Consider the following 11,994-nt stretch of genomic DNA (forward strand, 5'->3'; position numbering starts at 1 on the left):
AATTCTTCAGGAGGCCTACTAGAGATTTTGTAGAGTAGCAGCCCAGAGTTTTAATGAACACTTAACATACTCACTTTGGGGGAAAAGAAGTGTATATAATATATATGTAAAAATATGTATGTATATAGTATCTATAAAAATACATTACATATACACATATACATATTTATACACATATGTGGTGTGTGTGTGTGTGTGTGTGTGTGTGTGTGTGAAGATGAAGCAGTATAAGTTTTAAACCATTAATTGGTTTTTATTTAGAAGAAATTTTCACAGTAATGATGTATTACACAAATTGTGACAGGAAAGCTATGATAAAGATAATACAGAGAGATTAATCAATTAAATTTTAAAATAAGCTCCTAGAATTAATACCAGAATTTCATAGTCATATCAATAGACTATCATCATTTTAATTTACAGAAGAAATAAATTCTCACTCAATAAGTTAAATGATACAGAGATGTGTAAAGATTAGGTTCATTCTTTTCCTACTATGTCTGATGTGTCTCCTTATAGTAACCAAGTAAAGTTGGTTATATTATCGGTCACATCTGAAATACAAGTAAGTATATATTACGTGTATTTGCATGAGAGCGCACGTGCGTGTGTGTGTGTGTGTGTGTGTGTGTAGATGTAAAAACGAAAGTACTTTTTAATATGCTTGCGCTTTATTTTGTGTCTTTTTTTTTTTACAAAAATGAATCATACAAGTCACATGACTCTGCAGTTTTGTTTTATACATAATAATATTTTATGGACATCCCTCTAAGGCAATATACCCAAATTAAATGATATGAGACTCTTATATAGAGAGAGCTTATAATATAACTGAGACAACTATTCTGATATTGGTGGACATTTAGGCTATCTTCTAGATTTCTTTTTATATATTGCTTGTTTGCTTACCACTTTGAAAGAAGCATTTGTATATTTTTTAAATTTTTATTTATTTGATAGAGAGAGAGGGAACACAAGCAGGGGGAGTGGGAGAATGAGAAGCAGGCTTTCTGCCAAGCAGGGAGCCCAAGGGCTGGATCCCAGGGCTCTGGGATCATGACCTGAGCCAAAGGCAGACACTTTAAGGACTAAGCCACCCAGGTGCCTCAGCATTTGTATATTCTCATATACTGGACACTTTTACTTCTTTAGAATACATTTTCAAAAGTCGAATTGGTAGTCAGAGTATATTGTGCTCAAGAGAAAATGTATAGCTTTAAATTCCTTTATTATTAAAAATAAAGACTGAAAATAAATAAATATTCAAACTAATAGGAACAGAACAATTAAAAGGTAGGGGAAAACGTAGAAATAGGAGCAGGTAAGAGATATAAGCTGAATTTAATTTTTAATGAAATGAAAAACCCATTCTTTTTTTTAATTTTTATTTTTTTATTAACATATAATGTATTATTAGTCCCAGGGATACAAGTCTGTGAATCGTCAGGTTTACACACTTCATAGCACTCACCATAGCACATACCCTCCTCAATGTCATAACCCCACCACCCTCTCCTGAACCCCCTTATCCCGGCAATCCCCAGTTTGTTTTGTGAAGATTAAGAGTCTCTTATGGTTTGTCTCTCTCCCAATCCCATCTTGAAAAACCCATTCTCAATTTCCGTCTCCCCCCAAAATATTGTAACAGTGTGCAGATTATTCTAGCTAAAAGTGAAGAGCCGCTTGGAAGGACACAGTAAGAAGAAAATAGAGAAACAAACACACAAAAAAATGTGGCATTGGAAATAAAGGAGATACGGAGATTAAAAGAATTTTTTTTTTTACAGATAGTATGTGAACTCAGTAGATTTAAAAACCTAAAGGAAATGGAGTTCTCTACAAAATTAGTCTATTCAAATTGTCTAAGAGGAAAACTTGGATAAATCAATAATCACAGAACCATGAAATAGGTTTTTATAAGCACTTCCATTTAGAAAGTTACTAGAGCCAGGTGATTTTATAACTGAATTCTGCCTAACCTATTAAAACAGAAACAAAAACAAAAACAGATAGGCTCTATTTTATGCTCGTTATCCCAGGTAGGGTGTTTATCATTTATTCAAGTAGCTGGTATCCTAAAAACTAGTAAAGCCAGTGTGGAAAAAGGAAATCTTATGCATGTAGCTTCATTTCAACTATGATGCTAATCAGTTGAATCCAGGAGTGCAAGTTAATTATATTCCATAATCAGGTAGTAGTATTGATTCTGAAAATGTAAGAATAGTTTGACATTAGAAAATCTAACAATATAAATCATCATATCAACCAAGGAAAGGTAAAGTGTTATAGTATTAATGGAAGTCGAGAGGCATTTGGTATAATTCTTCAGACATTTTCAGTAAAAACTTGTTAAAGTAAAAGTGGAATTAGAAAAAATTTTCTGAATATGATTGGTTACTTACCAGCAATCAACTACTAAATAGTGAATCTTAAACCATTTGCATAAGAATTAGGAATAAGACATGAATGCCAACTACCACCAGGATTTTCAAGTCTGTTTTTGAGACTTTTCTAATTGCAGGAAGATAAAAGAACATCAAATAATAAGTATAAATTTGAAATATAAAGACAAAAGTATCTTTATTTAAGGATTATATGAATATTCATCTAGAAGATTAAGTGGCCAGATATAAAATAAATATATGAAATTAATATCTTCATGAGTGTAACGGTAAAGCGTCTACAACTTACTTTGAAAGGCATTTGAAAATTAATGGATTAATGGATGACTAGAGGGACGGCTATATGATAAAGCAAATTGTAGTAAAGTGGAAATTGTAGAATATAGGTAGTGGATATACATTTGTTCACTATAAATTTTTTTTATCTTTTAAAAAAAACTGAGTGGGGGGCGCCCGGGTGGCTCAGGGGGTTAAGCCGCTGCCTTCGGCTCGGGTCGTGATCTCAGGGTCCTGGGATCGAGCCCCACATCAGGCTCTCTGCTCAGCGGGGAGCCTGCTTCCTCCTCTCTCTCTCTCTGCCTGCCTCTCTGCCTACTTGTGATCTCTCTCTGTCAAGTAAATAAATAAAATCTTAAAAAAAAAAAAACTGAGTGGTAGAAAGGAATGTCATTTTTGTCTATACTGATCTAAAGATTTTCTACAACAGATATTTTTGTGGAACTTGATAAGCTGATCCTAAATTTATAAGAAAGGAAAAATGGCTAGGAATACCTGAGACTCGTGTGTGTGTGTGTGTGTGTGTGTACCTTATTTTATGACAGCTGGTGGGTGGATCCATGGAGAAAGAATGGAGGTTTTTTACAAATTGCTTTGGGACAGCTGGTTATCCGTATTTTTAAAAATTACATTAGATACCCCCCCATACATTGCAAAACAACCTATTCAAGTTGGATTTAAGACTTAACTGGAAAGTAACTGGAAAATACAAACTATTTAACTTTTAAAAGACTGTATAGAATATTTTTGTGACTTTGGGTAGACAAGGGTTTCTTAAACAAGACACAAAGGAAAAAAAAAAGAAAAGATTAATAACATCAGATGATATTAAAATTAGGAACTTCGTTTCTCAAACACACAACAAAGAATCCCACGAAAGTGGAGAAGATATTACCTGTCTGTGTAACTAACATGAAGTTAGCGACTAGATTATGTAAATAACTTGTATAAATCACCTGGAAAGGACAAATGATACAGGAGATAATATATAATGTCTTGAACAGGCACTTCATAGAAAATGAAAACCAAAAGGCCAAAATATTTATGAAAGATGTTCAACTGCATTAGTAATCAGAAAAGTATGAGACAAACCAGATGAGATACCATTTTGTACCTACCACATTGCCATAAATATTAAAGTCTGATGTTACCAAATGCTGGAAACTATGTGAAACAACCAAAGACGGAAGAGTTTTCATCTTGCAGGTGGAAGTGTGAATTGGGGCAAGCTCTTTGGAAACAATTTAGCATTGACCTAGTAAGGGCGAAAGTGTGCATGCCCTTGACCCAACAAGGTCCTATGCTTGTCTACTGAGATTCATGTACAGGAGTATTCATAGCAGCCCTACTGTGTGATCAAAAGCAACAACAAACAACTGGAAAAACCTAAAAGCTGATAACTCCTGGAATAATCACTAGTAAAATAGTTAAATGAATTGTAGTATATTCATAGGATGAATCTGTGCAGCAAGGAAAATGAATGAACCACACTGAAACATGACAACAGGCGTGAATCTCTGGAGCGAGACATTGAGAGAATAAACCAAATTGTAGAAGAATCACGGTGGTTCTATTTAGATAGTGTTAAAAAGTGAGTTACTTAGAGATACAGACAAAATGCTGAGGTTGTAAGTGGGAATGACAAAAGTCAGTTACTTGGTGGGGACTGTCCAGGAACTGGAATATGGAAGGACATACTAGGGACTTTGTAGGTAGAAACTGGTGAGGGTTGCGAGGAATAAATGAAATGGGTGTTGGCTTTATTGTTTTTTTTTCATTCTCTACAATTATCTAATAAATACTCTTGGTTACAGTAGTCAATAAGCATAATAAAGGACCCCATATAGAAATTAGAAAATAGAAAATTAATTGATGGACTTTAATATACAGGTAGCTTCAAGGAATTTTTAAAAAGTCAAAAATTGGCAAAAGAAATAAACTTGGTTCACTGAAGAGAAAATTTGTATTGCTTATAGGAAAAGATGATCAGGCTCACTAATGATCAGAGAAGTGATCACTTAAATTAGATACCACTGGATTGCCAAAGTTTTAAAGAATTCATGAGCTAGGGACGCCTGAGTGGCTCTGTTGGTGAGGCATCTGCCTTCAACTCAATTCATGATCTTGGGGTCCTGGGATCGAACCCTACCTACATCAGGCTCCCTGCTTGAGGGGGAGCCTGCTTCTTCCTCTGCCTGCTGTTCCCCTTGTTTGTACTCTCTCTCTGTCAAATAAATAAATCTTAAAAAATAATAATAATAATTCTGACAACTAGTGCCAGCAGTGATGTGAGATACACTCATACCTTGCAGGTGTGACTGTACATGACTGTATTTTTGAAAAGTGCATACCCATCTGTCTCTACCCAATCAAAAATTATAATCTTTCTAAAAATACATCGTGAACATAGAAATACATTTGATTTGGGGGACTCAACCTGTTTTTAACTCTTGGGAAGCACCATAGCTTTATTCTTGATCTTTTCCCTTTAGTTTCATTCCCTAAGCCTATTCATTGCTGGAATTGCCTTCCACAGACTGGTCTTAAGCACAGCTCTTCTAGGAGTTTTGGGATAAAAATTATGTACTTAGAAACTAAAAAAAAAAAAAAAAAAATGCTAGTAGAAGCAAAAGAAGATATGTCGAGCCTACTAATTCATCAAAGGTAGTTCTCAAGTTGATGGAGGACTTGCATGGTTGATATTAACCTACTTTCAAAAGAATTAAAGACTTCAAAAACTCTCATTTATTCACTCAAACATGGATTCAAATAGCACTTTTTTATAGTGCTGTTTTGTGGTAAGCCCTCTATCATCTCTTTGGAAAACTACATATAGATCTTAATTGGTCCATAAGAAGACCAAACAACAGACACATGTATTTTGGAGATAGAGGTTAATACTCTGTGGTCTGCTGTTTGAGTTTATCAGACATAACTAGCTATTTGAGAGAAGTTACATTATAGTCAAGGAGAGTGGATCACTCACGCATGAGATATGGCCCCCCGATTTTTTTAGGTGGCAGAATATTATCTAGATTAGGTCTCTCTTTTACTTCTAATTTTTTTTTTAATGCTTCTTTAAAGTCAGCAGATGTTTCCTCCCAGATGGGAGAAGTAGTACGTGGATTTGCATTGTGCTCCGCAGTCTACGAAAAGCAATGTAGGAGTCACATGTGAGAATTCCACCCTTTCCCCAATGCCTCCCTTATTTGCAACTCTTCCTTTTTTGAAATTAAGCTCTCAGTGGAAGTAAGCAGGAACCGAGATAGAAGATGGGTAGCTTCTTCTCCAGAAACTAAGTAACTTGGGCTTTAACCCTCTTCAGTCTTCCTGGGCTGATTGTCTTTCTGGGGAGCAGGGAAGAAGCAGTGCATTGAGCTTTGATAAAATATGAACTTTATCAATAGTCAGCTACTAATACAGTAGCCACTCAGATACAAGAGTGCCTCACATTCTTTTCTTTCCCAGTAAAAAGTTTCCAGCCTTGAAGAGCTTTCATTGCCTTCCCTCTTCATTGACATTAATCCATTCATTTATGTATTTATTAAACAAATAGTTATTGAGCAGTTACTCTGAGTCAGGCGTTGTGCTAAGGGTTAAATGTATGAGAACTGACAAGATTCCATCTTTACCCTCAAGGAGTTTGCTGACTAGAGTCAGTCTGTCTGCCTCTTCTCTCTCTCCCTCCCTCTCTCTCTCTCTTTGTCATTGCCAGTTGGTTTTGTAACATCTTGTTTCTGATACCCCACCATCATCAGTGACTGGGAAGGCCCTATTCTCTCTTGCTTTCCGGTCTCAGGCTCTGTAACACCTGGAAAGACATCAAAGAGACCTTTAGTTAACTGACTGTCAGTCAGCAGCCCATTACCAATTGGTACCTCAAAAGTCAAAGGTCTAGCCCTTCAGTTTTCTAAGTCCAGAAACTCAGTAATACAGTTCAGATTTAATCAAGTCCAAAGTGGCTGATTCTTGCTCTTATAACTTAGAAAACAGTGATTTCTAGGCCAAAATACTTATTTTTCTGATTTAGTTTGGGAGGTACACCTGACATAATACCCAGCATCCTTCATATGTTCTGTTCTCTCTCCCATGGGTTGGTGGGTTCATAAATCAGAAAGCTACTCAACCGGCATAAAACGGTAGTTAAATTACCTGGATGTGTGTATGGAATATGCTCGTTCAGCTGGACTGACAGATGAATGGCCGGTTGCATGGCAGCACCCCTGCTATTTGGGCACTTTTGTGTCCCTCCAGGACTCTCCCTCCCTACCTCCCAAGATGCAGACCCCAGTATTGCTAAAATGTTATGACATTGCAGGAGATGATACAGTATGGATTAACAGAGTCAGATCTACCTTCTCTGTCCTCCAAATCCAATTTGAGGAATAACATCCTATAAAATTCTTGAGTCCCTGGCGGTGTGAGATTAATCTATTCAGAGCTGGACCCAGCAGAGGTCAGGTATGGTTAACCTTATTTCCTTCCGTATGTTGGTGTGTTTATTCACATGTGAGGTTCTTAGGACTCATTGGCTCATCTTTAGAGGAGCTAGAGTGAACTAGGTCAGCAAGACTTCATGTTTACATTCTTGCCTAACACTTCACTCCACGGAAATTCTGTTCTTCTTCAAACCCAGGTTAAATCTCATCTCCTTTAGTGGACTGTCCGTACACTCTCCCCATTCCCAGGCAGAGTGAATTATTCTCTTCTCTCTGATCCCACAGAAATTTTCACACTGTTGCTTCTCGTTCATCTTTTCATCTTCATATTCTTGGTCCCCAGCAAAGAGTATGGCATGTAATTGGTGCTTCATAATTTTCTTTGGTAACCAATGCAGGAGGTCTCTCCAGATAGCCAATGAAGGTCATCAAACCAAATCTGGCTGCCATGTGTTATTATAAGTAAAGTCTTATTGGAACACAGCCACACTCATTTATCTATAACCTGTCTACACCCATGCCACAATAAGCAGAGCTGCGGAGATATGACCAACTGTATAGCCTCAAATCTCAAATATTTGTTATCTGGCTTTACAGAAAAACTTGCTGGCCCCTGGTCTAGGCATTCATTTCCTTCTACTCATCATTGCTGGGTAAACTCTGAACATGTCTTAGTCCCTGGTTGCCATTTATCTAGATTTTTAAAAAATAATATGCCATTATTTTTGGTTGTTTAAGTTACTACAAGGTAATAATTAATTTACGGCTGTACTTGCCTGCAGTTTCAAGGCTAACAATGTGCTGGTATTACTGAACAACTAATTGAAGTTGGCTGTTTTCAAAATTGTGTTGATACCACATTCACAAATCATCATTTTGTTGTCATATTTGAGGAACCTCAGTGGAAGTGGGATAGAAAGAGCCCCATGGTAGCTGATAAATGATAAACATCTAACCCCATTTCAGTTAAAGCAAGAGGAAGTGTAAGATTATTTCCAGAGGTTTGTAAGACAAGTTAAGTGACCATAGAAAGCATGACAATATTTTTCTCATGCTTACTCTTTGAGTAACCTAATAATAACGTTTTGGTTTCTAGACTTCCATAGCAGTAGACCTTTGTCCAGACAAGGTTGAGAGGAGTAAATTAAGTACTATAAGCTTTCTACCTATGATTTCTAGAGATTCTAAGTTTATATGTGGCTATTAGCACACTGCCTGACACAAAACATGCCTTCAAAAGTATTCGCTGAATTAATGTCCTGGCAAATAGAACTGGCTTTGCAAAATCTTTACAGGATTTTTTTTTTTGTTATTAACATATTGCATTAGGTCTTTATACATTCTAAATAGTAAATTTTTTCATACCTCCAGCTGTGATTGGTAAATTAAGACTTGACAATTCGAGGGACCATCGAAGGACTTGGGGGGAGAAGGATGGCTAAGGAAGCAGAGACAGGCATACATGAGATGGGTTGAAAGGAATAGGGCTGCCCAGCCTGCCTGAAGTGAAGCAGTTGTTTTATGCAGGTTAAATTGTTGCAATTAAAACTGAATAGGAAGGTGAAGTCATTAGCTCTAGAATTTAAGTGCCTTGAATACCTCACCAAATTACTAGGCAAACACAGATGTTTGAACGGAGGAATAAAAAGGGGGGGGAAAAAAAAAGAAAGAAAACCCATGAGGTGTGGGGAAGGTGAATCAGGAGACACGGGGAGGGATGACCTGGAAGGAGGAGCAGTCGACATTGAGGGAGAGAGCGATGCAAGAGCCTGTGTAACGTAAGCTGCCTAGACGCAGGGGAAGGAGGTGAGGAACTCCGAACTTGACGGCAGGGCCTCTGACCTTAGGAAATGTGGCCCTGTCATTAGTAGACACTGGGAAGTCAGAGATAAAGGGCAAAAACAAATTTTTTAAAGGGATTTTTTTGCATTTTTTTAAAGAAAGATTTTATTTATTTATTTGATGGAGAGAGAGAGAGAGAGAGCACAAGCAGGAGGGGAAAGGGAGAAGCAGGCCCTGCACTGAGCAGAGCCCAACCGGGACCCTGGGATCGTGACCTGAGCCAAAGGCAGATGCTTAACCGACTGAGCCACCCAGGCGCCCCTTAACTCATGTTTTTAATGAAGAAGGTTGAGAGCTCAAGAGACAGGCTGGGCTAGGGGCAGATTTGGGAGTCCCTAGAGGAGAGGAAGAGGTCAAGAGTCTGGGGCCCAGGAGAGGAAGGATAGTTCAGTACAAGAAAAGGCCATCACACGTAGCCATAGGGAGACCGTTTACTGCTTTGAAACTGAAGGCCGGATCGCCAGAGCCTGGAGCTGCAGCGGCCCAACTGGGGGTTCGGACTTCTGATTGCTCTTGAGGGTAGTGTTGGAGAGATTTCAGAAAGCCTAATGGAAATTTTACATAAAGCTAAATAAATAAACAAAAACAAGTCACTCTTTTTTTTTTTCTTTTCCTGAAATCATACCAATCCAGTGTCGGTTTTTGTGCAGACTGGACATTCTAATGTGCACTGTGGGTAGATTTGATTGATTTAAAATAGAGAAGTGCATTATTCCTTAATCTTGCCTCTTCAGCCTTTCGAAAGCATTCATTTAAGTGTTCCTTGGAACACACTTTGGCAAATGTGTGAGATAATGATGTGAGGTTGCCTAGCAGCAGGCTCTGTAATGGGCAGAATCAGGCTTTTAGTCCCAAGATGTCCAAATAATTGCAACACTAAGAGGTTACAGAGCATTTCCATGTCCATTGTCTCATCTGGTCCTCTCACCACTCGTTAAAACATCGCCCTGCTACCTCCAATTCAGAAAATAATTAGGCAGTCTACTTTTAAACTTCGCACAGTCCTAGCCATTAGGAGTTGCTTTGGGATTGCTCTGGAGGAATCCAGCACTTTCTTTTCCCCTTCAGCTTCTATGAAGGAAATTGAAATCCTGCCTTCTTTTTTTTTTTTTTTTTAAATGTCCATTAGCAAAATCAGCTCAGAAGGCGTTTGGGCCGTGTCTGTGGATTTTCTTTAAGTGTACGCCTCACATCTGTGGCCATTTAATTCAGACACCCAGCGTAATGATGCAAATATCCATAATTAATATCTGAGGCTAGAAGTGGATTTTGACGTGGACATATTTCTGACGCTGGTGTTCCATTATGTACATTCCAAGGGATTGATTGTTGTAATCCAAGTATCGTTAACTGAAAGTATGAAGGGCTCATTGCTAAAATTCCTTAGTTTGTAAACCTCCCGTGCTGCTTCTTCAGAGCTTTGAACATAAACTGCTGAATAAGAACAGTGTGCATAATTCATGTAGTGTGTGTATTTAGAAATTTATCCTGAAATACAATTAGGAGCAAAATTAATTAACAAGGTTAATTAAACACTTCTGTAGTAACACTGTTCTGTCTACATTCCATGCCAGAAAGTTGCTGGAATATTTTTATAATTTTACAAAGATAGAGACAGACACCAACAGACAGTTAGGAAGGAGTAGTTTCACACACAAATATGCACTAAATTTAACACATCCTTTGTTAATCATCTCAGATCACTGCATATGCTGAACAACATCCTTTGCTAAATAGTTCCAGGTAGAGCTGTAGGAATTATCTCCTGTGTCCAAGGAGGAATAAGTGCCACCTGTGGAATCCAGCTCCTACATTTGACATTGAACTCCATTCTCAAAGCCTTTCCTCTGATTGCTTTTTTGGCGTCATGTGGAGTGTTCCCATCCCCCAGCAGCTGCTGCCCTTGAGAGCCAGCATAACTCAAAGAGGCAAAGATCATTCAGCTCCAAATACCGAGGAAATTTTGGCATCTTCCACATGACAGGAGGCCAGCCAAGTTGTAGTCCAACCCAACCTCTGAGAGAAGCCTTTCAAAGATATAAATGGTTTATAGCTGAGCCCCAGCTTAAGAAATCTCCCCATGCTCTACCTGTCCCAGGGCTGGCCACAGGCCATTAGCTAAGGGAGAGACCAGAAGAGAAAGCTTTGACTCTTGCTTCCTCCCCTAAATCTCCCAGACTCTGAGGGGTCTCTTTCTGTATTGGACTTGGGAGTTAAGTAAGAAGTGGGCTGGGTTTCTGTCAGAAGGCACCAAAACCCAAAGGCAGGACAGGTGTGGAGGACAGAGTCTGGTATTTGAAGCAAAGAGTTGGAGCCAGAGAAGGAACAAAAGGAAAGTCATGTCGGTCCCTGCCTTGAATGTAAAGAATTATTTGATTGTGTTCATTCTTGCTTATTTTGCTCATTCCAGTATATTTTAAGATAAAACTCCTTTTGATGAGTATTGGGCCTCTGTCCAGCAGGATCTTTCCTGGCTTAACTGAATGTTCCTCAGCATAGCTGTGTTTCCTGTAGCTTAAGAAAGGCATATATTGGGACGCCTGGGTAGCTCAGTGGGGTAAAGCCTCTGCCTTTGGCTCAGGTCCGACCTGATCAGGTCCCATGATCCCAGGGTCCTGGGATTGAGCCTGGCATCAGGCTCTCTGCTCAGCAGGGAGCCTGCCTCCTCCTCTCTCTGCCTGCCTCTCTGCCTACTTGTGATCTTTGTCTGTCCAATAGATAAATAAAATCTTAAAAAAAAAAAAAAAGGCATATATTATTTTCTTTTACACTTTGGAATTGGGTCAAAGTCCTTAGATTCAGAAATGCACTGACTTTTGACTAATGGCCTCAGAAAGAATAATAAATTGGTCTCTTTCACCTGTGTGTACATCCTAGATGGTGCCAAAGGTCCCAAATCACTAAGGGCATCCAGTTCATTGGTGGTGCAAGGAGGAAAAATTAAGCGCAAGTTTGTGGATCTGGGGTAAGCATTTCGTGATGTAAAAATCAAGCATACAAACAAAAAGCTAAAAGAGGAAATGTGTTTCTCCTTT

The 11,994-nt window shown here is 38.4% G+C and overlaps 1 protein-coding gene across 11 annotated transcripts in view; it reads left to right on the forward strand.

Moving 5' to 3' along the window:
- Positions 1–11,994, forward strand: part of PPP1R9A (protein phosphatase 1 regulatory subunit 9A) — a 304,701-nt gene that overhangs the window by 270,302 nt on the left and 22,405 nt on the right. For 7 of the 11 annotated variants that reach the window (XM_059171151.1, XM_059171154.1, XM_059171155.1 and 4 more), the window contains one exon: positions 11,837–11,924. The exons of the other annotated variants lie outside the window; for them this stretch is intronic. In XM_059171151.1, coding sequence (XP_059027134.1) covers positions 11,837–11,924 — 88 coding nt within the window. The remainder of the gene's footprint in view (positions 1–11,836; positions 11,925–11,994) is intronic. 11 annotated transcript variants of the gene reach the window in all.

This window comes from Mustela lutreola, chromosome 4 (genome assembly GCF_030435805.1).
Source record: "Mustela lutreola isolate mMusLut2 chromosome 4, mMusLut2.pri, whole genome shotgun sequence".
NCBI classification, from domain to species: Eukaryota; Metazoa; Chordata; class Mammalia; order Carnivora; family Mustelidae; genus Mustela; species Mustela lutreola.